This window comes from Chrysemys picta, chromosome 1 (assembly GCF_011386835.1).
Source record: "Chrysemys picta bellii isolate R12L10 chromosome 1, ASM1138683v2, whole genome shotgun sequence".
In the NCBI taxonomy this organism is placed as follows: domain Eukaryota; kingdom Metazoa; phylum Chordata; order Testudines; family Emydidae; genus Chrysemys; species Chrysemys picta.
The window spans coordinates 168,122,228-168,149,890 of NC_088791.1; the positions used below are offsets into that span (position 1 = coordinate 168,122,228).

Below are 27,663 nucleotides of genomic sequence, written 5' to 3' on the forward strand. Positions count from 1 at the left end.
GACAGCTGCAGTCCACAGAGCCCTGGGCTGGAACCCGGAGTAGAGGGTGGGCCTGGGTTCCCCCCAAACCTCCCAATTGACCTGGACTGTGGGTTCTTCCAGAGGGGAAGGTCTCTGGGCTGTTCCCCAGTCCACGTGGTGAATCTCTGAGGCAAGAAAATCCGCCAATAAGCGTAGGACCCACCAAGATAGAGGAGGAACTTTGTCACACTGGTGTCAGGAGTGGGATCTTGGGGTGCACAGCGCGGCGAAAGAAGGAGAGTGATTAAAAAAAAAAGGGAGAAGGTTCATTTTTTTTCACCACAATGGATGACGTAGTGCGGGCACTGATACAAGCTACGTGGCCCAGCAGGAGGCTACCCATGTCCAGGCAGCTGCCCAACAGGAGACAGTGTGGCTGCAGCAAGAGACTAATCGCCTGCTGATGGACCAGGCTGCTCAAGACCAAGCTATGCAGCGGGAACTGGTAAACCAGGTAAAGTCCCTTACAAAGCTGAATCGCGGCCATGATGGGACGCAGCTCATATGGGCCAGCCATTGGCTGCAGAAAATGACACAGGAGGATGATGTAGAGGCATACCTTCTGGCCTTTGAGAAGACAGGCCTACGGGAGGCCTGGCCTCAAGATCAGTGGTCTGGCATCCTTGCTTCATTCCTGTGTGGGGAGGCCCAGAAGGCCTACCATGATCTGCCTGAAGAGGCTGCGGCAGACTATCCCCAGCTGAAAGCAGAGATCCTGGCCAGATCTGGGGTAATGACAGCAGTGCGGGCCCCGCAGAATCACGGTTGGAGGTACCAGGAAGACAAAACCCTGCAGTCCCAATTGTATCACCTCATCCATCTCGCACGAAAGTGGTTGCAAACAGAGTCCCAGAGTCCGGAAGAGATACTAGCAGTTCTGGTCATTGACCGATACATGAGGGGACTACCACCAGACCTTCGTGCCTGGGTAAGCCAGAACGAACCCTCCACTTATGACGAGGTTGTCGCCCTGGTAGAGAGGCGAAGGAAAGCGAGGGAGCTGACCCGACCAGTTAAGGAAGAGGCACCCCGGGTTAAACTAGCAGCACCAAGCCCGAAAGTTCAGGTGACTGGGCCACCAGGAGGGCCCAGGTGGAAAAAGAGAGAGGCTGAAGGCCCATCAGAGGCCACAAAGAGTCAGAGCGCTGAGGGAGAAGAGGATCGTGATGTTAGACTGCCCAAACCAAAAGATCGGGGAATGCCTAGGGTGCCATACAGATGTTATGCCTGCGGGGAGTGGGGACACATAGCTACACAGTGTCCCGATGCTGAGGAGCCTATGCAGGGCCGGCTTTAGCAAGAGCGGGGCCCGATTCCTGGGGGCGGGGCTTGCTGCAAGCCCCGCCCCCAGGACCCGAGCCGCACCGCGGGGACGGGGGGACCCGAGCCGCGCCGCGGGGGACCCGAGCCGCGGGGGGGGGGGCCCGAGCCGCCCCCAGGACCCGAGCCGCGCCGCGGGGGGGGGGACGGGACAGGGGGACCCAAGCCGCGCTGCGGGGGGGGAGACGGGGGGACCCAAGCCGCGCCGCGGGGACGACCCGCGCCGCGCTGCGGGGGGGGGACGGGGGGACCCGAGCCGCGGGGGGGATGGGGGGACCCGAGCCCCGCCGCGCCGCGGGGGGGACGGGGAGCCACGCCACGGGGACGGGGGGGGGGGAGCCGAGCCGCGCCGCGGGGGGGACGGGGGGACCCGAGCCGCGCCGCGGGGGGGACGGGGATGGGGGGACCCGAGCCGCGCCGCGGGGGCTGCGTGGGGGGGACCCGAGCCACGCCGCGCCGTGGGGGCTGCGCCGGGGGGGATCCGAGCCGCGCCGCAGAAGCCACGCCGGGGGGGACGGGACCCGAGCCGCGGGGACCGGGCCGGAGCCGGGCCCCGGGGGCTGGGCTGGAGCCAAGCCGGGCCAGAGCCGCTGGGGCCTGCGGGAACGGGCCGCGCCTCCCCGGAGCCCTTCTCCCGCCCCCACCACCCCCACCCCAGCTTACCTCGTGCTGCTGGCCTGCCCCTGCTTCGTCTCAGACTTCCCGCGAATCTCTGATTCGCGGGAAGCAGGGGAGGGGGCGGAGCGTTCAGGGGAGGGGAGGAGGGGGAAGTGAGCTGGGGGCGGGGCGGACAGCTGCAGTGCGGGGCCCAATTCAGCCGAATCAGCTGAATCGGCCTAAAGCCGGCCCTGAGCCTATGCAGTGTAACCTGGGGAACTGGGCAGATCCATGCTCCCTAATCCACCTTGTGGGGGTCTCACTAACCCCACATATGTATACCAGACCAGTGAAACTAAATGGGGTAGGGACCACGGCACTGGTTGATTCGGGGAGTGCTATCATGCTTATCTCAGGGAAGCTCGTAAAGCGTAGTCAGCTGCTACAGGCTAAATGTACGGGGATAACATGTGTCCATGGGACAGTTAGTTACTACCCCACCATCCCAGTAAAAATCGAGATCCAAGGGAACACTACTGAGGTAGCAGCAGGTGTAGTCCCTAAACTCCCATACCCGGTGCTCATAGGGAGGGACTTCCCAGGGTTTGGAAACGTACTCCCAGTACGGGGATTGGAGAAAGATCGGGACCCTAAAATTGATGAGGCATCCACAGCAGATTGTCAACCCCCAATCTTCTCTGAAATATCCCCAGTTTTGTTCTCCACTCCCAGACAGGGTAGAAAGACAAAAAGGGAAAGAAGGGCAGCTAAGGCCTTGGGAACCTGAATACTGACCCAAAGCCAGAGGGTTGCTCTTGTAGGTAGGCGGACCCACGCAGCTGAAAAGGAGGCCACGCAGGAGGGAGAAGCACCTGAGTCTGACGCCCACCCTAATGCTTCTGAACCAGTAGAGGCAACAAAGACTGGGCCCCTAGATCTTGGGCAGATTAGCCCCGGGAGTGGAAATTTTGGACGGGACCAGGCAGAAGACCCAAGATATGACAACATTAGGAAGGAGGTGACTGTAATAGATGGGGTCCCCGTGGAAGGAAAAACCCAGGGACCAGGACCCTACTTCATAATGAAGAAGGATCTCTTATACCGGGTTGCACCAGTACAGGGGCAGAAGGTACAGCAGATCCTAGTACCTCAAAAACACCAGAACACTGTATTAAGTCTTGTTCATAGTCATCTTTTTGGGGGGCATTTGGGGGTAGAGAAGACCCTGCCACGATTCCTACGACGGTTCTTCTGGCCCGGAGTACATGAAGAAGTGCGGCGGTACTGTGCCTCCTGCCCGGAGTGTCAGCTGCACAGTCCCCGTCCCCACTTGAGGGCACCTTTAGTACTCCTTCCCATCATAGAGATGCCCTTCGAGTGAATAGCCATGGACCTAGTGGGACCCCTGGAGAAGACGGCTCGGGGCCACCAATATATACTTGTTGTTTTGGACTAGGCTACTCGCTACCCAGAAGCCGTCCCCCTGCGGAACACGGCCTCTAAAACTATAGCCAAAGAGCTGGTGGAGATCTTTGCCCGAATGGGGCTACCGAAGGAGATATTAACCGACCAAGGAACCCCATTTATGTCGAAGTTAATGAAGGACCTCTGTACGCTGCTCCATATACATACCCTGAGAACTTCAGTCTACCATCCGCAGACTGATGGGTTGGTAGAAAGGTTTAACCGAACCCTCAAGGCTACAATAAGGAAGGTGGTAAGTCGGGACGGGAAGGATTGGGACACCCTACTACCCTACCTTATGTTCGCTATCCGGGAGGTATCACAGGCCTCAACTGGGTTTTCCCCCTTCGAGTTATTATACGGGCATCACCCCCGTGGCATACTAGATATCGCCAAAGAGATCTGGGAAGAGGAACTCAATGAGGGGAGAAATATAATAGAGCATGTAATGCAGATGCGAGACCGGATAGCCCGGGTTACCCCTATTGTACGGGAACATTTGGAGAAGGCCCAAGAGGCCCAGCGAACCCATTACAATCGCCAGGCAAAAGTGCGACAATTCCAACCAGGGGATCGAGTTATGGTGTTGGTACCCACGGCAGAAAGCAAGCTTCTGGCCCAATGGCAGGGGCCCTATGAGGTGGTTGAACCCGTGGGGGAAGTAACCTACAAGGTGCGGCAGCCAGGACGCAGAAAACAAGAACAGATTTATTACATTAACCTTCTGAAACCCTGGCATGCACAAGAGGCATGCACAACGGTCCAAAAAGACCTAACCCAGGAAAACAAGTCTTCCAAACAGGTGAGAGTGTCTCCTGATTTAACACCAGACCAGAGGAATGAGGTGTCTGAGATGATCTTCCGGAACTGAGATGTGTTCTCGACAAAACCGGGTCGAACAACCGAGACATATCACCACATCGTCACAAACCCTGGGGCCAGAATAACAATGAGGCCCTATCGGGTGCCAGCGGCAAAAGGAGAGGAAATAAAAGCAGAAATAAAAAAAATGCTGGAGTTGGGGATCATCGAAGAGTCCCACAGTCAATGGTCCAGCCCAATCGTGCTGGTGCCCAAACCTGATGGCACCACAAGATTTTGCAACGACTTCCGGCGACTAAAGGAAGTATCCCAGTTCGACGTGTACCCAATACCTCGCATAGATGAGCTAGTGGACCGTCTGGGTAATGCCCGGTACTTGACTACCCTAGACTTGACAAAGGGGTACTGGCAGATTCCCCTTGCAGAAGACGCAAAGGAAAAGACTGCGTTCTCTACACCAGAGGGTCTTTTTCAATATACTGTCCTCCCTTTTGGACTACATGGGGCCCCAGCTACCTTCCAGTGCCTCATGGACAAGCTATTATACCCGCATAACAGTTATGCTGCTGCCTAGTTGGACGATGTGGTCATTCATACCCCAGACTAGGAAACCCACCTGGAGAAGGTGGAGGCAGTCCTCGATACCTTCAGGCGAGCTGGCCTTACAGCAAACCCTGCCAAGTGCGCTGTAGGGTTTACGGAGGCCAAATATCTTGGCTACATTGTGGGAAAAGGTCTGGTAAAACCCCAAGTGAACAAGTTAGAGGCCATCCAAAATTGGCCCCGACCAATTCGCAAGAAACAAGTCCGGGCGTTCCTAGGTGTGGTGGGGTATTACCGACGATTTATCCCCCACTTTGCCACAAGGGCAAGCCCCCGACAGACCTAGTGAAAGCCCGTGGACCTGATCTTGTGAGATGGTCTGACGCAGCAGAGGAAGCATTCACAGACCTACGGACTGCCCTCTGCAATAACCCCATACTGATAGCCCCTGATTTCACCAAGGAGTTTATCCTGCAGACGGATGCATCGGAAGTAGGGTTGGGGGCCGTTCTATCACAGATGGTCGGGAAGGAAGAACACCCAATTCTATACCTCAGTCGGAAACTCCTTCCAAGGGAACAAAAATATGCAGTGGTGGAGAGAGAATGCCTCGCTGTAAAATGGGCCATGGAAACATTGCGCTACTACCTGCTCGGGCACAGATTTGTCCTCGGGACCGACCATGCCCCTCTTCAATGGATGCAGCGGAACAAGGAGAAGAACACACGGGTGACCAGATGGTTCTTATCCCTCCAACCTTTCCAGTTCCGTGTGCAACACAGAGCAGGGAGCCGTCATGGCAACACTGACGGCTTGTCACGTGTGCACTGTCTGGCGTCCCAAGCTGCCCAACCCCTTGGCGTTGAGCAGGGGGGAGGGATATGTGACAGACCCAGACCAGTGGGGTACAGGAGTCTGATAGAGGGCAAATATACTGGTCACTGGATGAGTAGTTTTCTGTTCCCTGAGTGACCAGAGCAGGGGCTGCACTAGAGTAATCAGGAACCTGCTAGAACCAGTTAAGACAGGCAGGCTAATTAGGACACCTGGAGCCAATTAAGAAGAAGCTGCTAGAATCAATTAAGGCAGGCTAATCAGAGCACCTGGGTTTTTAAAAAGGAGCTCACTTCCGTTTGTGATGCAAGTGTGAGGACCTGGGAGCAGGAGGCGCAAGGAGCTGAGAGTGAGAGGGTGTGCTGCTGGAGGACTGAGCAGCACAAGCGTTACCAGACACCAGGAGGAAGGTCCTGTGGTGAAAATAAGGAAGGTGTTTGGAGGAGGCCATGGGGAAGTAGCCCAGGGAGTTGTAGCTGTCATGCAGCTGTTACAGGAGGCACTATAGACAGCTGCAGTCCACAGGGCCCTGGGCTGGAACCCGGAGTAGAGGGCGGGCCCAGGTTCCTCCCAAACCTCCCAATTGACCTGGACTGTGGGTTCTTCCAGAGGGGAAGGTCTCTGGGCTGTTCCCCAACCCACATGGTGAATCTCTGAGGCAAGAAAATCCGCCAATAAGCGCAGGACCCGCCAATAAGCGCAGGACCCACCAAGATAGAGGAGGAACTTTGTCACAATATATATATATATACAAAAATACACCCACCCACCCCCCTAAAGTATTGTAAGATGCAGTTTTTATGGAAAATGCTGTACAAGACAAAGTTGCATTATGCGGTATTGCAAAATGCCTTTCATTGTCTGGATCAGTCGTACTCAGTCCTGAAGAGCAGGAGAACCACTTTGTCATCAAATGAAGTTACTGGGGGCCAGACGTTGCACTGTGGTATTTGCACTGTGACAATCTCATTACAGCATGACATTGGCATGTATTAATGCAATGTCACAATGCAAATATCAGAGCACATTCATATGGGATTGTTTTGTTGGCTTCCTGACTTCAGGTTGCTGAAGAGAAAAAGGATGTTTCTTATTTCTCTCCTCTTCTCCTCCTTCACAGTCATTTAATAGAAAGGTTAATAATAGAATAAATAGTAGAAATAGTTAAAAAAAATAGAATGAGACACACTTTTGTGACTAATACTTTGAGACTAATGCTTTGCTAGCTCTGTCTGAGACGGAAAGTGTAGTGTAAAGAACACTAGTCAAAATCTTGGCCTTCACCCCATCTGCATGTGAGGATCTCAGAGCTGCATACAATGCTAGACCATGAGGGTGTCTTAGTCTTCATTTTTCATTGGTATGCATTCCTAGTTTGATATTGTCCTTATGTGTGTTAATATGATGCTCTGTAATCACCCCTATTATCTTTGTTTAGGTTATACTGTCTATAGAAGAAGGTTACAGGCTTCCGGCTCCTATGGGCTGCCCAGCTTCTCTCCACCAACTTATGCTTCACTGCTGGCAAAAAGAGAGAAACCACCGGCCGAAGTTTACTGACATTGTCAGTTTCCTAGACAAATTGATCCGCAACCCCAGCTCCCTTCATACCCTAGTGGAGGATGTACTTGTGTAAGACTCACTTCATGCTCTTTCCTCATACAATCATGGCTGCCATCAGATAACATAGTGGATTATGTAGGGACGGGATATCCTGATGCAACTCTGAGCTCAGATAGCTCTTAGCTGTTAAGTGTTGTGTGTTTAAAATCATTCTGAGCCTCTTATAAAGTGTATTTTATTATCAAATGAAACTGGTGAAATTGCAAACAAAAGGACTTTTTTTCTCAAGCACATTGATAGCCATTTATCTTTTTTGGTCCAGAATTTTCATCTATCTCTTTTGTTTGTTCTCTGTCAGTCTTTGATTTTCATGAGTCTCCTCTCTGTTTTTCCACCTTTTGTTTGGTGTTTGTCCTATACTCTTGTTTTCCAAGTTCCCTCTTTAATTTTCTTCTCTCTTTAATGCTCTGTCTCTTCATTTGAAATAGCACAGAGTGCGTGAACAGTTGGTAAACTGTCTTAGAGTATTTTCCTTCTGAATCTATTTATACTCCATACTTGCTAAGTCATGCTCCCCTTACTGGAAGAGGGATATTAATACAGCAAATCTATGGCACTCTCATTCCACAACAAATTCCTGGAGGTGCTACCCAAAGCTTCCTCCCTATTCCCAAAGTAATATTATGCACATGAATAAAGCAGATTTTAGGTGTAGAGCTGTTGAAGAAATGACTGGCCACTTTGTAATCATAGTGAGCCAAAGTCATCCTAGGTGTAAACTGAAATCAGTGAATTCATATCAGGGATGAATTTGGCCCCACTCTTATTCATTAAGGGCAAAATTCACTCCAGTGTGAAGGGCCCTCTGAGCCTCTTAATACTTCATACTTAATACTTCCCCTTGGGGAGGCCATGGGGACCTGCACCAGAGTGTGGAAAGAGGCTGGTAGCTAGGGCTAAGGTTGGGGTTGGTGGTTTGCCACAGGTAAGCTTGAGGGGAAAGGCTGTTAGGTAAACCCAGACTAGGTTAGAGCTGTGGCTGTCTGGCCACCCCAGATTTGTGTGATAGTTGGAGTTGGTTTGTTTCCCCACACTAGAGTCAGAGTTTGGAACAGTTAGTGGTGTCTTGCTAAGGCTAGGTTTGGAGTGGTATTTTCCCCTGTAAGTTGCCCCACTGAAATTAGAATATATCTTTCTTTTAAAAGGTACTCCAAAACACTTATAAACTATCATGTGCTTCTTTTAGAAAATATACTTTCAAAGTGATGTTTTTAATTACAAAATACTGATTCTTCAAAGTGTTACAAACACATTTCTGCTATTCAACTTGTGATCTAGTCAATTTTAAAAGGTTTGTTTTAAAATAGTTTCAGATATTGCACCTGTGCCTCAGTCTCCCTGACCATTTTTGTGGTTTTACTATATTTTTTCATATTTTATAAAATATTTCCCTGCCCCCCCACCCCATGTGCTCTGTGAAAGAACCACACAGGCTGGTGAAAATAACAGACAAAATAATTTACAAAGCAATTCTACACAATGTGCTGCCAAATGCATAAAGTCACTGGGAGCTGAGAGCACTCTCCACCCCGTGGGTTAAAGTCCAAAGGAAATAACAGGGAAACAACCCAACAGAGAATGTTGTTTTCTCTAATCTCTTAAATTTTACTTGAAACAATAGTAGGTTAAAAAATATTGAGACAGAAGTGTGATTGAATTAGCTGGACCCTTTTATTTTTGTTTATTACCATACATAAAATTCCATGAAAATCAGAGTATAAAATGTAATTCTTATTTGCTCTTTAGGTTAGTACTCCAGCTGCTGCAACCATTGTCTAATAATGTGGCAATAAACAGCCATTCCCTTTTTCATCTATTTTCTATGTAGATAAAGGTAAAAGTTATTACCCAGCATGGTATTAATACTTTTTCATTCTAACTGTGCAATTTTCCCATAATAGCCAAGGTTAAATCTGCTTTTATACCCTCTGCTTTGCTTTGGTGGGTTTCAAAATTATGTCATTATCTTCATCCCAAGAGTTTAAATTCTTCTTCAAGTGCTAGTCCATATGCATATTCCACAGCTGGGGCGTGTTGGGCTGGCATGCAGGCATTGGAGAATTTTCTGGTCAACAGTACCCACTGGGGTGGCACATGCACCTTTCATCTCTTCGTGCATTCTGTGAAGGTGCAAAGGGTGATACTACCAAGCCACACCTAGTTCCTTCTCTACCACCCACAGGTACATTTTGGAGCAACTTCAGATTTTCCTCCAATTTGGCTTCTAGTTAGTTAGCCTTGTTATTTTAGTCAGAAAGGTGCAAGTGAACACAGCAGGAAGAGGGACCCTTCTCCACAGTTGCAGGTAGTACAAGCACCATGGCCAACCACGGCAAGTACCTCGGCTTCAAAAACTGCTTGTCCTGAGAGGCAGTTATGCTGCTGAATGACAGACAAATAAGGTGTCAGTTTTGCCTTGGCAAGGGGCACGCACTAGAATGCTGTGAAATCTGCAGGTCCTTCTCGAAGCAGACCTAGAACCCCAGGGAGGCACAACAGAGTTTTCCTCATGAAGCAGGCGATAAGGCCAGACTCTCGCCCTGGATTCCAGGCATCTAGGTCTGCGGGGGACATCGACCATTGAAATTGGCCCTAGCATCAACTTCTCTAAAAGGTACAGCGATAGGTTGAACTCGGAAGGCGAGCTTTGGAAGGGGGAGAGATCGAGATCTCCCTCCCATGCACCAACTTCAAAGCCACATAAAATTACCATGCTGTCAGGCTTTAAGGGTGCCCCAAAACTTTGAAAATGTTCTCTGAGCATTGAAGTAAGCACCAGTTGAACAGATCCAGTGGGCCAGAGTTTTCCCCGATGCTGTCAAAGCCGTGTTAGCCTCCTCGGTACTGAGGCAGTCAGAACAGTAACCAGATAGTGCGGTACCTGCTACAAGTTGCCTCCAGTACAGGACATCCTGATGCCCTCATCACTGGTCCCAGCGCCCTTACAGCTATTGGAGCTGCAGTCACCCTTGATGCCATCCAGATCCTTGGACGTAGCAGCGTCAATGTTTGTGCCACATGGTCAGGGTCCCCCTACACCCACAGGGTGGGCACCATGTTTCCCAGAGGACTACACTGTCTCATCCTGTAAGCCAGTAGTCTGAATGTGCTCTCTCCTTCCATCAATTGATGCACTGAAGAAAACACTTTAGGAGCAGACCGTATTTTCACACATGTACCTACTGTGCCTAGGAGATCAGCAGACATACCTGCTCGGCCAAAGTGATCAATTTTGGCAGTTTGGGGGAAAAAATCATGTAAGTCTTGGATGCAAGTGTAATGAAATGTTGCTATTGTTACTGTATGACTAAACAGCAGCAGAACTTTACTTAATTTAACTTAATTGAGGAAGTCAACCTAAATGTATGTGGTAATGTGAGGTAGTTTGTGAGGTAGTGATACAAATTCAAGTGAAGGTCAGAGGGGCTGGGGACAGGTGTTCCAACCTGGTGATGTGGAATCTATTTAAAGAATCCTAGATGCATTTGACCAGCCCCCTCCAATGTTTAAAGACAGAGCTGATTAGACTCAATTGAGTCCTTCTTTCTGCTCAGTGATCACTAGAGCTGCAGTCACTGATAAGTGGTCTAGGGGGCTGAGTCTAAGACCTGGTTTGGGGACAGCATTGTGCTGAAAGACAGTGCAGAGGAGGCAGCAGCAGTGAGGTTCCCCACTACCCAGTGAAATCACTAAGAGCTGAAATCACTAAGGGTTGGGCTGGTGGAACATCAGAACACAGCATCACAGATAAAGGCAGGGGCAGCAGTGTTGGTGGCAAGAAGCAGTAATAATAACAGTGAACAGAGGGAGTGGTAACATAGCAGCAGTGGCAGAGGCATCACTCAACCCTCCCCCTTCAGAGGCAAGAGGTGAACCCACCTGAATGCACTCCTGGACTCTGAGACTTCACTGACTTCAGACAATACACCCCAAGTGGGGTGCAGTGGAGGGAAAGGAAGAGTGGTGTGTTATTGGACTTTTACACCACCAGGTGGGAATCTGAGGGGAAGACTACTGCCCAAGATAGTGTGAGGTGGGTGTTTACTTAATTGTCTGCATACTTTTTGAATCATTGTTGTGGTGTTTTCTCAAATTAATGTTGTGTTCCTTCTACTCTTAATAAAAGTTTTATTTTGTTACACACAGACTCATTGATTGCAAATGGGGAAATATTGTCTATTACAGCCGCCCGGACGGTAGTTAGTTTTCCCAGATTTCTGGGTTGGGGCTTGAGCTGGTTCTGCTTTGTAATGTTAAGAGGAACCCCTAGATATTGAATTCAGCCTCGTAATAACAGTGGCCAACAAGAGAACCTGCCAAGGCCAACAGAAGTTGACACCCAAGGATAAGGAGGTGAAGCACCTTGGCCTGCTGGGTCAGAAATCTTGGTCCACCTCAAGCCTCCAGATGAAGATATCAAACTACCAGGCAATCCTGGCAAAATATTACCATGTCAACTACTGTGCTTTGCAACATTTTATCAGTGGGCTGCTGCAAGACTGCCAGAATGACTTCAAACTATTCTTGCAGAAAGATATTTGGTTGCCTGGACCATTCTGCGTGTGGCCTTGGATGTGGCAGACATGGCCTCCAGGTCAATGGTAACAGTGATCATGATGTGCTGCTCTTAGTGGGTCACCTTGGCAGATATACCTAAAGAATTACAAACAAGCATTGAAGATCTGTCATTCAAGGGCTGCTTACTCATCCATGATAAGTCTGACGAGACTGTGACTGGGATGCACCAACCCCGCACTGGTGAGGCGAAGGTTAAAGAGTGCTCTGGGCCCAAGATGATACACCCCCTCGCCTCTGCTGGGCGTGCTCCCAGTGGAGGGAGCATTTAAAAGGGAGTGACTCAGCTCAGTCTGGGCTGACTGCAGAGGAGAGCAGTTGGGTGCAGATGCTGGGAAGCTGCCAGGGCTCCATACCGCTAGGACCAAGCCTCATAGCCCAGCCACAGGAAGCCTGTTGACCACAGACACTGAGGGTAACGACACTCTGGGGCTCATGGAAGAGACTTTGGAGACCCATCAGAAGGGAACACAGGAGGAACCCCAAGTCACCCGTGATGACATTGGAGGGACTGGAACAAGGGTAGGAAGTGACCCAGGGAGCATGCTTAGGGGTATCAGGCCCTGAGCCTTGTGACAGGCCTGTTTCAAAGGGCCCTGGGTCGGAACCCAGTGGAGGAGGATGGGCCCTGGGTCCTCCTCCTCCTCCCTCGCCCCCCGACCAGTGGGCTACCCTGAACTATTGTCACTAGGTAAAGCGGCCTTTGGACTCTCACCATTGGGCAACACTACCACAAGCTGTAACTGCCAGGGAAATCGACCCTTAGACTCTTGCCAACGGGTGACACTACCCTGAGCTATTGCCGCTAGGCAAAGCAGCCTTGGACTCTCACTATTAGGCACTGCACCCTGGAATATCGTCATTAGGCGGTACTGCCAGCCTATATAGCACACCGCCAACCCCCTGACAAAGGCAGTGAAATCCTTTAAGGACTCTAGGGCTATCCTCAGGTCCTTGGGAATCTATCTCCTGGACTCCACGCAGAGGCACCTAGCCTTAGCAGCAGCAACCACCATTTTTCTAGTAGAGGCCAGCAGAGCCTTTGGGTTGCAGGCAGATGTCCTCAAGAAAGAAGCCTGCTGGAGGATCTACCTTGGAACCTCACCACTCCTCTTTGGTACCAACCAGGCAACAAATTTGACTTGGTGCCCAAGGATAGCATACCAAGTGTTCCACAATCTTTGCCTTTCCCTTTTTTTGGCAACCATTTGGCTCACTTACTTCACACCTGGTCCAGCATCATTTCAGACCACTAGGAACTGGAGGTGGTCCAGAGAGGCTATGCCATCATTTCCTCTCTTTTCCACACAATCATCCTCCCTCCATATTCCTCTTCAGGGACCCCTCCACAAGACCCTGCTTCAGCAAGAGGTGTAGTCCCTCCTTGCTTTGGGCACTGTAGAGGAGGTTCCTTCTTGACAGAGGGGAAGGGGATTCTATTCAAGATACTTCTTCATTCCCAAAGAAACCAGTGGGGCTTTGACCAATATTAGACTCTGAGGCCTGACTACCAACAACAAAAATCTCAAGTTAAAGATGGTCTCCCTCACGTCAATTATCCCCTCCCTAGATCAGAAAGACTGGTATGTTGCCCTCAAGCTCAAGGATGCGTACTTTCACATTGTGATGCACCCATCACACAGGCACTTCCTGAATTCTGTGTTCAAAAACAATCATGATCCATACTGGGTTTTGCCCTTCATGCTGTATGTGGTGCCCCAGGTGTTTATGAAGTGTCTAGATGTGGTGGCTGCCTACATCAGAACGATGGCTAGCCATGTGTTCCCATATTTAGACAACTGGTTTTTCAGCAGCCACGCAGAACCTCAGGTCCAGGCCAACATTGGGACTGTTCTCCAACCGTTTGTGCACCTGTACCTCCTGGTTAATGAAAAGAAATCCATGTTAGCACCCACATAGAGGATGGAATTCAGCGAGGCCGTGTTCGATGCAAAGGCAGCCATCGCCTATCTACCACTCAACAAGTTCCAGATGCTGCACAATCTCTGCTCCCATTTGCAGTCCTGTCTGCTGACACAAGCAAGACTCTGCCTCAGGATTCTGGATCTTATGGTGACCTGTATGTTCATCAGCCCGTATGCGAGGCTTCACTTCTGGCACCATCAAGCTTGGCTGTCCTCCATCTACAGCCGAAAAAGACACCCATAGACAAGGTACTGCACCTCCTTCTGGGAATTCTCTAATCATTGAGCTGGTGAAAGGACCCAAGCAACATTTGCAGAGGGGTTCTGTATAGTCCCACTTCTCCCTCAAGGACAGTGATCACAGATGCCTCTACATTCAGGTGTATGGGCTCACATGGGCAATCTTATAGCACAAGGCTATGCTGATCAATGTGTAGGAACTCAGGGCTGTATACAGGGCATGCATAGCCTTCCTGTCAGTCATTCAAGGTCAAATGATTCTGGTAATGTTGGAAAATACCACTTCAATCTTCTACCTGAACGGGCAGCAGAGGGGGCACTAGATCACAGGCTCTGTGCCAGGAGGCCATCCAAGTGACTCTGCAATAGGACATAGCATCTCCCTGTCAGCGGTCCATCTCCTAGGAGTGGACAATGTGAAGGCAGACGGCCTCAGCAGGCACTTTTATGACAATCATGAGTGGTGGGAGCACTAAAAGGTGGGTCTTCCAGGACATCTTCCAACAATGTAAGGTCTCTCACTCAGATCTTTTTGCAAAGAGGGAGAAAAAATGTCACCACCTCTGCACAGGGGAGGAGGAACAGAAATCCAGGGTCTCTTTCAGAAGCCTTTCTCCTCCCACAGACAGAGGGACTCTTCTATGCATTCCTTCCCTTTCCCCTGCTCCCCAGGGTCTTTGGAAAGTGGGAGAAGGCAATCCTCATAGCCCCAGCCTGGCTGAGACAGATATTGGACTTCTGCAACCTCTCCATAGCCCTGCCAATCACTCTTCCCCTGATTCCCAGCCTCCTGGGATGTGGCAGGGTGGCTTTGCGGAGCAAACAAGGAGAAGAAGGGCACATGCACTACCACAGTGAGTTCTGCTGACTAGAAAATTGTCATATGCATGCACACTGAATTTGCACTCACCCACTGTGGAATATGTCAGACTACACATCTCAAAGAACATCAGTTACTGTAAAAGTAAGTAACCTCTTTTTCTGCAGAGATATACTCTATTGAAAATTATAATAATGTGGATAGGTCCATTTCTGAGCTTCTTGTGCATATAAAACTCTTGTGAAGTTCCAATGATTCCTTAATAGTAGAGTAAAAAGAAATTTTGGATTCTAAAATATAACTGACAAATTTTAGAGAATGGGCCAGAATCAAAGTGCTAGATCTGAAACTTTGGAGAACTTCAGTTCAGGATCTGAACTTTGCAGCATGAGCTCATCTTATTTCTTTCTAGTGTTGATAGACTTAGGTTATGTCTATATTTACAGTGCTACAGTAGCGCAGCTGTATTGTATGTAACCAATACAGCTGCGCTGCTGCAGCACATCTGGTGAAGATGCTCTATGCTGACAGGAGAGAGCTCTTCCATTGGCATAAAAAAAACACCTCCACAAGCGGCATAAGCTATATTAGCGGGAGAAGCTCTCCCGCTGATATAGTGCTGTGCACACGAACGCTTATGTTGGTGTAACTTATGTCGCTCAGGGGGTGGAATATATACACCAGTGAATGACATAAGTTTTGCCAACATAGGCTATAGTGTAGACATAGCCCTAGTCTAGTCAACTTTTTAGTACAAAAATATCTCTACAAAAGTAAACAAGGTTTTATTTTTTATATTTATTACTTCTTTACAAGCTTTTACATTTTGTTTTTGTAGAATGCCAGATTCACCTGGTGAAGTTCCCGAATATCCTTTGTTTGTTTCAGTCATTGATTGGCTAGATTCAATAAAAATGGGTCAGTATAAAAATAACTTCATGGCAGCGGGTTTCACAACTTTGGATGTGGTTTCAAGAATGAGTATTGAGTAAGTATGTAAACTATTATCGGTACAGTGGGTAAACTGCAATTGCTTAGATTAACTGATAGAGCCTAAGTCCTAAGATGTATGGAACAAAAGTATATTTTCACTTTGCTAGTACAGTTAATAAAAGGAAAAATAGACTTTCAACCAAAATATGGCAAGGAAAGATGATGTGGTGATTAAGAGACTCGGTAGACCTGGTTTCAATTCCTCACTCTGCCGCATACTTTTTGTGTAACCACATGAAATCAGTGGGACTATTTGTATGCATAAGTGTGTTGTTGGCTCGGGGGCTTGAACTGCTCCCATTGAACCAATGGTAAAATGTACTTTGCTGTAAACAAGATCAGGTCCAGGTTGTGTACACTAATCATATCTTTTCTGTGTTGTGTGCAGTCCCAAGCACACTATTGGAACTCAGTTCTTGATCCTGCTCCATTGAAGTTTTGTTATTGATTTCAATGGGAGCAGGAGCAGTGAATAATGATGACTGTTGCTATTGGTATCTAATTTGACATTTTACCGTACATTGTGGCACATTTTGAATGTGAAGGGAGCTATATAATACTAAATTTGATAATACTGGTTTTCTGAAAGTTGTATTGTACTTCATATTTTTTTTAAAAATGCTGTTCTTGCCTCAGAGGATTGCCGTGAGCCACATAAATTACTCTTTTGTCCTAATGTTTAATATTTGGTTCAGCCAATTCAGAGCTTGTCTATTGTGTGGGGTTTTTATCGTGTGAAGATTTGTCACCAGATCATAATTAACTTTACTGCAGTTTTTAATCATTAGCATCCACTAGCTCTTTCCATTTGTTATTAAAGGGTCAAATACTGCCCTCCTCATCCACAGACGGTACTCAATGCAGTTAAATTGTTGGGAGGTTCTACAGTGAAGGAGCTGGATGCTTCATAGTGTTTCCTTTGCATCAGCCTGTTGTAGAAGTAGGTGAGGCAAAGGTGGACTGGGAGATAAGCATGGACAGATCTACAAATTGTTGGTCTTATCCCTGCCCCTCCCGCAAGCAACAGAAGTGCTGCAGCAGCTGCAATAGTGAACATGAAGTGGTTCTGCTTGCCTCTGCAGCATGGGTGGGAAGGATTGCTTCCCTCCTCCCACCCTTTGGAGGTCCCTTTTCTCTGGTTGCTTCTCAGGCTTGTATCTAGGGGCTGGGAGAAAGATTTTGACCTCTAAGGATACAGCAAAAAAGCTACGTCCTAGCTATGAGATGTGATTTTTTTCTAAATGGTTGCCTATACAAATAAAGAATAGGTGGGTGCACCTTTGAATGCCTGCAAATTTAGGGCATTTTTGCATATTCAAATCAAGACATTGAATAGTGCTGATTAAGAACTACATTAGGTGCTGAACAATATGTGGAAGCAATCAGAATTCTTTCTGTGTGGCTGTACATGCATCCAAGATGAATTTTAACCTTTCTTTATCTTACAGTGACATTAGGAGAATTGGAGTTGTACTCATTGGACACCAGAGACGAATAGTGAGCAGTTTACAGACTTTGCGATTACACATGATGCACATACAGGAGAAAGGATTTCATGTATGAAAGTACTAGAAGCAACTTTGTTTTGTGCCTCAGCATTTCTAAAATGGAAGATATTCTCATTCCTCCCTTATGTTCCTCCCAACTTCAAGAACTGCAGTCTCCCGTTCAGACTATAAACACGTACTTTTATGTTAATGCTTCCAATGTGGAATTTTTAATCACACTGCATAGTTCCTCTGTCAGTTACCTGCCAATACAATCCTGGCGCACTGCAAAACTGTTGCTACACACTGGTGAATAACTCAGCATGGATGTGTAACTTTGTATAACAGTATTTGGGAAACTTTCATGGACTTCTTTGAAAGTAGTAGCCTATTTGGCCTGGTGTGGCTTCCTTATTGATGTATTTAGAGTTTGATGGTAGATCAAAAAGTAATTGACTTTTTCATGTTTTGTGATCATGTAGCTTCCAATATCAAATGTGCAATCAGAAAAAAAAGTTTGACATAAATATTTATTTTATCTCTTAACTAAATCCAAATGTATGGGTCATATTGTTACCTTAACTTTGTAATAGTTTAAATGCTGGTAAGCTGGTGCCTGAAAATGTTAGAATTCTTTGCAGAAATGACCAGTGATTTCATGTAGTGAATTCTCGTTATGTGTGACTAACTGGGGTGCGGATTAGAAAGAACTGAACTTTAAATCTTCCTGAGCCCTGGGCTTAAATTTATTTGTATAAGCATCTGACATTATTTTATCCATTATAGAGCTGGTTGCAAAATTGGTTCATTATTCGAATTTTTCACCATTTTTCGTCCTTTTTTTTTTTTTTTATACTAAATATCTGCCTCTACCACATGGTGAGTAACCCTTGGAAAGGCTGTTGTAACAATTCTCAAGCCACACAGAATATTCAGTTGTCAGCTATACTTCACACTGCAGTCACATAGACTTTACAGAGCTTTCTGTGCCAAAGCCTCTACCACTGCAGCTAACGGAGAATCTCCATTAGGTTAGTAGTTTTAGGGCTTATATAACTTCTGTGGGCCAGCCATTAGAGGGATGATGAGATCCTCATACTTGAGCAGGTCTGCCATACCATCCACGAGAGATCAGTGGAACACAAACAAACTAATCACTACTGTAAGTTACGCTATGTAAGAGTGCGGCATTAGTTACTACATTTTATGTAGGCAGAGAGAGAGGCCTAGGACAGCAGTGTAATAATATGTTGCCTTGAGTCTACTTTTATATGTTTGCTGTTAGAAGTAAAAAGCAGCCTATGATGAAATGGAGTTCTAGTTATTAACTAGCTGGTCTTCATTTAGTACAAACGTCTAACTGACATCTCAGATAATTCTCTTTAAAACTAGAACTCTTTAATAGCCATATTTACATGCAAGAAAATGGATGCAAAGGCCGAACACAATATTTGTACCTCTATAAGACTTAAAGCTTTCATGCTCTATTCAGATGACTTACATAGATATACTGGACTACATTTTCAAAACTTGCATGAGATATGCGCTACTGTGAACTATGAAATGGGCGCATGTCTGCATGCTCTGAAAGCCACGCACATTTTTACATGCATGTCACATGTAAACTGGGTGCAGATGTTTGTGTTAATTTGTTTACCATTTTTAAAGTTATGTGGAGCTACAATATACTTGAGCATTATTAATTTTCAGTTAAAAAGAGCATTTGGGATGATCAGTAAAATGTATATGTATTACAAAATGAATTAACCAGACTAAGTAATCATCATGCTATTTATTGCGTAATTTGCAACTTAAAAAGCATACTTCTTGACACTGGGAAAAAGCTGCTGTTATATATGGAAGGCAGAGAAGGAAGAGCAGGAGAAGATTCAGAAAGGTTTATCCTTCTAACCAGTTTCACAGAGTAAGACCCACTGGGTCTGATTCACTGCTGTTACTCCATTTTTATGCTGCTGTGACTTCACTGATTTCAACAGAGTAATAGTGGTGAATCAAGTGCATTTTTTTGGTTTTGTTTTTCTAAAGTTCTAACAGAGGAATAGATTTCCTAAAGCTATAGATTCACTAGTATCCTTGAATGCTAATTTTCTGAATATGTTTCAAGAACTTAAACCCCAGTCCCACAAACACATACAAGAGTAAATTTGTGCACATGAGCAGTCCCAATGAACTGAACAGGACAACATGTGTGAGAGTGTTTCCAGGATCAAGGGCCCTTAATAGAACAAACTAGCTTTAGTTCTTCTCTGTGAAGCAATCTCCCGTAAATTTCTGCCCAAATTCCACATTTTATTTTTTGTTAAGAAGGGTTCTCTTATGGAACAAAAAGCATACCATTTTTTCCATGTTGTAAGACTTTTTTAAAAAATAAGAACTTCAGATTCAAATCTAAAAGTTGATTTTTGTTTACTGTTTTGCTTTCCCTTTTGCCTGCCATTGCTTCCATCTCCATCAAGGTGCCATTTGGGGAAGAGATCTTTGCAAGCAGCTTTTTAAATATGTAATGAGGAATGGGAGTCAAGTACTTGTTAAGAGGTACTAAAAGATTACTCAAAATTAATCCAAACCATGTGGGTGTGTTCTTGCGCTCATATGTATGTTTGTTTATTTTTGGAAGTGTGGATGCAAAGCTGCTTGTTACATATACATTAATCTGCATATGTCTCATGGAAATTAATTTCCAGATTTATCACACTTTTGAAAATATATTTTCAATAGAACAAATATAAAAACAATATTAAAACATTTATTAATTAAATCTATTTTTATAAAAACAAGTTTAAGTAACCAGGGAAGGAGTGACAGAGGATTCTTTTGGTGAGGACATTTATTTAAGAAAAAAAACAAACTAATCATCATCTCCTAGAGTTTGTGGGTTTCTATGGATGGTTTTTATTGTTGTTGTGCTGCATAACTCTTTCTTAATAATGATCTTGATCAAACTTACATTTCCCCAGCTTTAGAAACAGCATTTTTACTCTTGCTCGAACATGATGCCCATTCCACTGTTTCAACATACAAAAGAAATGCAATGAGGTTTGAGGTTTTTTAATATGCTGGTGTTGTCTTTTCAAATGTGTACATTTCTGTGCAGGCTACAAATGTATGCACAATGTTACCAGCAGCTTCCACTAAAATGGATGACTGTTTCTCCAGATGAAAATTAGCTGCTCTTAGTGTATGCAGTTAGCATTCAAACTGATTTACTAGGCTATTCTTAAAAATCTAGCTCTCAGTGAACACCATTCAGTAACCAAAAGTGTTTGTTGAAAATGCACAGAATAAAGGGAGTGTGAGAGGCAAATACAAAAATTTGATTTAAAATATGGGCATAGAAAATAGTAATTTACAGGTGAAGTCTCCGCATACATTCTTCTCAATGATTTTATTGTTGTTCATCTAGAATGAAATACATCCATCTGCTATTGGCCTACATGGGTTCTTTGCACCATTTAAGCCTTCAAAATAGGGCTCAAGTGATACTTATGTAGTGAACAGCTCTTGTGCTGTCTCTCTGCAAAGGGATGAATTTCATCCCTAATCCATAGTACTGATGATAGTTTACTTGAAATGAGAACTACAGAAACCCAGGTCTGTAATATATTCTGTCCCTGAGATATTTGCACACAACTGGTAGCATGCGAGTCATTGTGAAGACGTGGGTTTCTCATGAGATAAAAGGAAGAGAATTTAGGAGAAATGGGTTTCAATTTGCCCTAATGAACAAGTTGCCTCTGTTATATTTTCCTTCGACATAAGTTAGACATGATCAGTAGCAGCTCAAATGTAGGCTTCAGTCGTGAGTATTATGTTTATTCTAGGCCATCAGCTGGGACTTTATGACAAAATATGTACGTTTTCAACATACAATGATCCTTTAATTGAAAACAGATTCAAACATAAATTCAAAATGCATATATTATGATCATATTTGTTGCTTTGGCCTACCCACTCTTCAAGTTTGTCCTAAACTTTGGCAGACATCTGCTGGACTAATCATCACTTACACAGGAATATTTCAATATATAGCTCATATACTGAAATATTTTGATGATATTTAACTTAGAATTTTCTGTTTTCTGTTTCTTTAAATATAATGGATATGTTCGTTAGCTGCACCAAGCTTATTGTCAGTGCAGCAGGAAAATGGCCCAAATGTGGCTCTAAAGTAACTTTTAGGTTTCTCCATCCTGGGGTAGCTGAGGGTGTAACTGGCCCCCAGCACAAGTTAGAGCAGGTACAAGTAACTTCCATTGATTGGAATGGTCCCATAGGGGCCATTCTGGCATTTGGGAGTTGCTGTAGCATAGCACACTCTGGCCAAATACCCTCATGACTCTAACTCACCTTGGAATACCCTCTGCACAGAGTGGGGGAAAGCAGGTAGCAACTGAGCTGACTACACCTGCTTTATGCTATCAGGAGATTGTCTGCTGACAGAGAAATCTCCAGATCCCCTTTTAGGACAGTTTTAAATCCCATTTAGGTCCCCCTATAACAGAAACAAAACACTTGCCCAAAAGACACATTCCATGCATTTGGAATCCACAAATCTCTTCCTCCGCCACATATAATCCTTAGAAGATAGTAGTACATGCTGTTCAGACAAGAATACTGTGGTGGAATATAGGTCCTCAGATTACAGACTAGGCTACACAGAGCACGGTATGGCTATAAAAAGTGTGTGTGTGTGTTATAGTAGTTGAGATTTTCAAAGTAGACTACTGAATTTAATTATACAACTCTTGTTAAAACTAACAGGACTTGTGTGGCTAAATCCTCCAGTCAGCTTTGAAAATTTCAGCCAATGTGTATCGTGTTCCTGGCTTCTTGTCTGAAAATGTACATCCCAAAACAAATATATTAAGAAGTGCAGAAGAGTGGCTCTCAAACTCAAACTATGGAGAGCTGGCTGGTCACACGATGCTGGCCCTCCTCTTAATTCCAGTCACTAAATCACATTAAAAACATTGAACACTGTCCTAATGATACTTTTCCATGTGAATAATTGCTGTAGTTGCTGTAGAGATTTCAAGTGATCATGAATGGTAGGGGAGGTGAGCCAATCTCTTGATTAAGATGTGGTCCATATTGTAAAATAAAGGTTGAGATCTCCTGGTGTAGTAGCTCAAGATGCTTATACACTATAAATTATTCTCTTTTAAATGTCATCTTATAGGATCTCATCCTCCCATCCCCGGATAATTTAAGGGAAAGTCTCAAGGCAATGGGACTTTCCAGATTTTTTAAACAAGAAGTATTCAAGTTTAGAAAAGACAAAAGGCAGAAGCTTATTATGGAGATAACATTTGGTTTAAAATAAATAGTAAGCATTATGAGATTATAAATCATATTTTCTTTTTATTATGCTAAATAATGACATCAGTTCACGTAAGAGTATCTCTGTGTGTTTCTTTAAGATGTTCTCTAACAATATCTCTCACTTTTCCCTTATTGCAAGAGATTTCTCAACTGTTCCTCTGTTCCACAAAGACCTCTTCTATTATCCCTGTATAATTAAATGAGAAGCTAAGGATATGGAAAACTTTATATTAAAGAAACCAATCCCAAAATCATTTCAAGCTTTCTTCTCTGCTATTTTTGCTGTGTTCCTAATTTGTGATCTACTTCCCACATTTAGGCAATGTCAGGTTAGGCGCTATGTCTGTATCTCAGAAATAATATATGTACTATACTAAGTTGCTATAGTAGGCCCCAAATCTGCAAACATTTAAGCACACATGACTTCAATAGGACTACTCACATGAGTGAAGTTAGGCATAGATTTAAAGTGCTTGCGGGATTGAGGCTTTAATAAGTATGTATAAAGCAACATTAGATAATGTGTTTGTTTCTTTTAACTTCAATACCATATTTTGTTTACCTGAGTAGAGGTCTAATCTATGTGGCATTTTTATAAAATCTTCTAATTATATCTTTCTTTAATATGTTGGAAGATTTTGTTCAGTTCCTGGCTATCTTTATTTAGGGAATTCCATTTGTTTCTATAAATATTCTCCTCTTAGGCCTGGTCCACACTAACCCCCCACTTTGGACTAAGGTACGCAAATTCAGCTACGTTAATAACTTAGCTGAATTCGAAGTACCTTAGTCCGAACTTACCGCGGGTCCAGACGCGGCAGGCAGACTCCCCCGTCGATGCCGCGTACGCCTCTCGCTGAGCTGGAGTACCGGCGTCAACGGCAAGCACTTCCGGGATCAATCCCAGAAGATCGATCGCTTACATCCAGACCAGGAAGTAAGTATAGACGTACCCTGTGATGCACAACAGGAAGTTAGCTAATTCTCCAAATTTTTTACTAATAAAAAAATTAATGGATATAACAAGACCTCTTCATTAGTGGTGATTTAGTGAGCCTAGTATATATGAAGTAGAGAGAAGATCAAACCAAAATCCTGGATCCACTCAGACTCCTAAACTTTGCAGTTCAGAACTTCATTTAAATGTAAACTGTATGGTGGCTGTTTCCTATATAGTATAATGAGCCATACCTGAACCCTGGATCTGAACACCCTCAAAGTTTGGGAAATTCCAAACTGGAATCCAAATTTTGAGATGATGGTTCATTTCTGGTTGTGAATTATGAAGACAGTGTGCTTCAAATCAACCTAGGTGAAGTAATATTTTCACAATATTATCACACTAAGATGATCTGATGATCTAGTATGTTGGCTATTAAGAAAAAAAAATCTATTTGCTGATTCTCCAGAATCCAGCCTGTGACAATACGAAGCACCATCATTATAGCTTAGAATTTTCAGTAGACGAGATTCTCTTTTGTGAACATAATGTTATAATAATTGGGAATTCTAACTGTTCTGCACTTCTTATAATTATGTTTTGTGAGCAGCCAAAATAACAGTAAAGAGTATAGCTGACCAATGATGAGAGCCCTAAAAGCCCACATTTCAGTTCTCTCTAATTCAAATTGAGCTCTTACTGGTTAGTCAAAAGGTGAAAAAGAAAAAAAACACAAATTTTGTTAATATACTGGATGCTTTGTGCTATATAATTTATAATCAGTTTACATGACTGGAAAAGTGATCAGCTGAAGCAGACAACAAACTGTAGTTATTGTTTTAAATTTGTACATTATTATTCATTAAGCACTAACTGCAGGTTCAGTGCTGTAAAACTGCTATACAGTTAAGGAGACATTTCCTGCCTTGTGAATCTTTCAGTCTACTTGATCAAGTGCATTTAAAACCCCGTTGGAAAGAATAATGTATTTTAATAGTAGAATCCTGTAATGAGAGTGATTACTGTTACTGATGTAAATAGTGTGACGATTTGAAGTTTGTGGGAGAGTGGGAAAAATGTCAATAGGGTCCAATCTTGCTCCTACTGAAGTTAATGGAAGTTTTGTCATTAACTTCAGTGAGAGTAGAATGAGGCTCTAAGTAAATTATACATATAATGATCAGTCCAAACACTATAAACGAGTATTTTCCCCCTCTGTTAGCACTGTTCAATTGTTGCTAAAGGCCAAACTTGTATTAGTAACCATGCTCTCTTGTGATGTAAACAGGACTTGTTAATAATTCTTTATTGATATTTACAAGATATGGAACTCTCTCACTTAGGGCCTGATCCAAAGTCCATTTCAAACAGTGAAAATATGTCAATTGACTGAAATGGGCTCTTGATCAGGCTGTAGAGCTAGGGGGTTGCTGTGGGAAAAGGAAGAAATACCCTACCTGAATAGTGGTGGAGAGAGGACACTAAGCATAACCAGTTGTAGCTCAGGGAGTGATGGAGGCTACCTTATGGTTGCTTTCTGCATGACAGAGCCGAGATCTGGTGAGGAGGAAATGCTCTCTCTACTCTCTCTCCCCCGTTCATGTACCTGAAGTGGGCTGCCATAATTTAGCCCATAATAAGTACTGTTAAAGAAAACTTCAAGTACTGTACTGCATATAGTAGTACATCTAGAAATTCTGTAACTATATCTCCTCAGAAATAATATCCACAAGTTAATTTATGCAATTTAGAAGAAAATCATCCCCAAATAAACAGAACCTATCAACCCAATTCAAATGTTTGTATAGTATTTCTTTATCTTGTTTTATTATCTCCCTAAGGTGACACATACCATGATAACCTATGACCTACCCCTCTTAATATTATTCCTTACTGGTACAGTAATTTTCCTCTTTGTAGGAGTTTGTTTCTTCTATGTATCTTACAGGTACGCCCAAAGATTACGAAAAAACACCCTTAGTGCACTGTGCCCAAAATAATGTGATAGGTTTAAAATAATTTAGCATGATTGATTTTAACGTCAGTTAATGAAGGGTACTGTTACAAATAATGTGAAAATAAACATGTTTCTCCTAGGGGTTCTCTTTATTGGATTCCTGATTCAAGTCCATATTTCACTGGGATCGCATGGTTTTGAAAACTCCTAAGGCATACACCCGTCATTCATTAGTAGAAGTTATGACAGGATACGTTTTCTACTTCCCCTCCCACAAAAGAGTAAGTTAAGTTTGAACCAGAACCTTTTCATTTAAAGCTACAGATTATTTTAGGGCTGTTTCTTCTTCCACCTTTTACAGCAATGCTTATCATGGAAGCAAAAGACCACTCTGACTGTGGTGGCAACATTTATCCCTGGAATAACTCCAATGAAGTTACTGTACTACTGCAGGGATGAATGTGGTCCTGAGTTCTTAGTTAAGGCTTCATTCCTGCTCCTGTCGAAGTCAATGTCAAAACCCCCAACTACTTTAGTAGTGCAGAATACATCATGGACATTACTACTGTGATTGAAAACCTATCAGCAAAAATATGGCCTGATTCTGACAGGTGCTTTGCATCTGCAACTCCTATTGACTTCAGTAGGACTGGCAGGCACTGTGCACCTCTGAAAATCATATGTGTAGTTTGCAGAAGCACAAAACTACTTTGCAAATACTCCAATGCAGCAGGAAAAAAAGGTCTTAAAAAGGTCGTGTGATACTGAAAATCTGGATGTGAGACTACATTTACTAATTGGCAATGGAGTATCTTCCAGTAAAGCAACTTTAATTTGGTCAAAGATGGCAAAAATTCTGCTTCATCTAATTTTGTCTTCAAGATTATTTTTAAAATATGCTATTTCCATTTAAAGAAAATATGTAGAAAACATAGTTGTTCCCCTCAAAAGGTTAGTTTTGATTTTGACATGAAAGGTAGCAGTCTTTCTAGTTGTGTTTGGTATGTTTTTTCAGCATAGCCTCCAATTCTGTGTATTAGGCTTTAAAAGTGTATGAATTCAAAGGGGTTTTTAATCTCGTTTTTGCTGTGAAATTAGGTTGTACACGATTAAATATGCCTGCTCATCATAGTTTGCTGTTCTAGCATAGCCATAAAATGTATTGACGTATGTGTATATATAAACATATATTTGATGACAGACACTTTAGGCAATATATAAATAGCCATGTCAAAACATCTAAAGTTGCAGTATAATCAGACTTGAAAAATACTTTACAAGTAAACAATGGCCTCTGCACAGATCTTTATCAATATTCTGAAAGCCACCTCTTTAGAAAGATGCCAGCTAACACTTGTGTTTTGGCATTGCTTCTTTTCTCCTTAGAGATACATTTGACTATTGAGAACTACCTGTATCTAAATCACCTTTCTTCCTATACAAAAGTGGCCGTTGGGTGTTGTACCTTTAAGTTATGCCATTCAGTGATTTTGAACATTGAAAAATGTGCCTGTGTAATACTGCAAACAGCAAGTGAGATCCAACATTTCTGAGAGATAGAACATTTCATAGCTGGCATAGTTATTTTCCTCTTGGGACTGCCTCACCATTTCAAATTACTTTTCTTCATGTAATATGCCTCCCACACATGTTCCAAATGCATTTTGGTTTCTCTCAAGTTATAGCAGTGTTGTGGGAATAACTGAAATACAAAGTTTAAAATACTGAGCTTCAATCCCAAGAAGAATGTGGTAACCTACTTTACATCAGCGGTGAAGTAGTTCCTATTTACTTGAAGGTGGTATTATTTTCCTTTTTTTTTTAAATCTACTATTATGAAGATATGATGTTCCATGTAAATTTTCATGTGCTGGCATGCCTACAAATTAATAGTGTAATAGACTGTTCAGCTCTCAAAACTAGGGCATTTTTAAGGTGAATTGCATTACATATGCCATCTATTTGCAGAATGAATATGGGGTTTGGCAAAGCTACCTGCTGAGCAACATAATAAGATTTTTGTACAAAGTACAAGTTACTGATTATTATTGTATTTTATTTTTCTATGATTTCCTAAGAGGCATTATCAGGTCTTACAGATGGGGTAAGCCTGTTTATTAAGATATTTATTAGCAAATAAAAGTTATAGTACTGGTGGT

The 27,663-nt window shown here is 44.1% G+C and overlaps 1 protein-coding gene across 5 annotated transcripts in view; it reads left to right on the forward strand.

Moving 5' to 3' along the window:
• Window positions 1-27,663, forward strand: part of EPHA6 (EPH receptor A6) — an 875,247-nt gene extending 847,584 nt beyond the window's left edge. For all 5 annotated transcript variants that reach the window (XR_010599810.1, XM_005283660.5, XM_005283661.5 and 2 more), the window contains 3 exons: window positions 7,040-7,233; window positions 15,623-15,772; window positions 17,226-27,663. Coding sequence is in view for 4 of the 5 variants with exons in the window: in XM_005283660.5 (XP_005283717.1) it covers window positions 7,040-7,233; window positions 15,623-15,772; window positions 17,226-17,340 (459 nt within the window). In the remaining variant the exon portion in view is untranslated. The remainder of the gene's footprint in view (window positions 1-7,039; window positions 7,234-15,622; window positions 15,773-17,225) is intronic.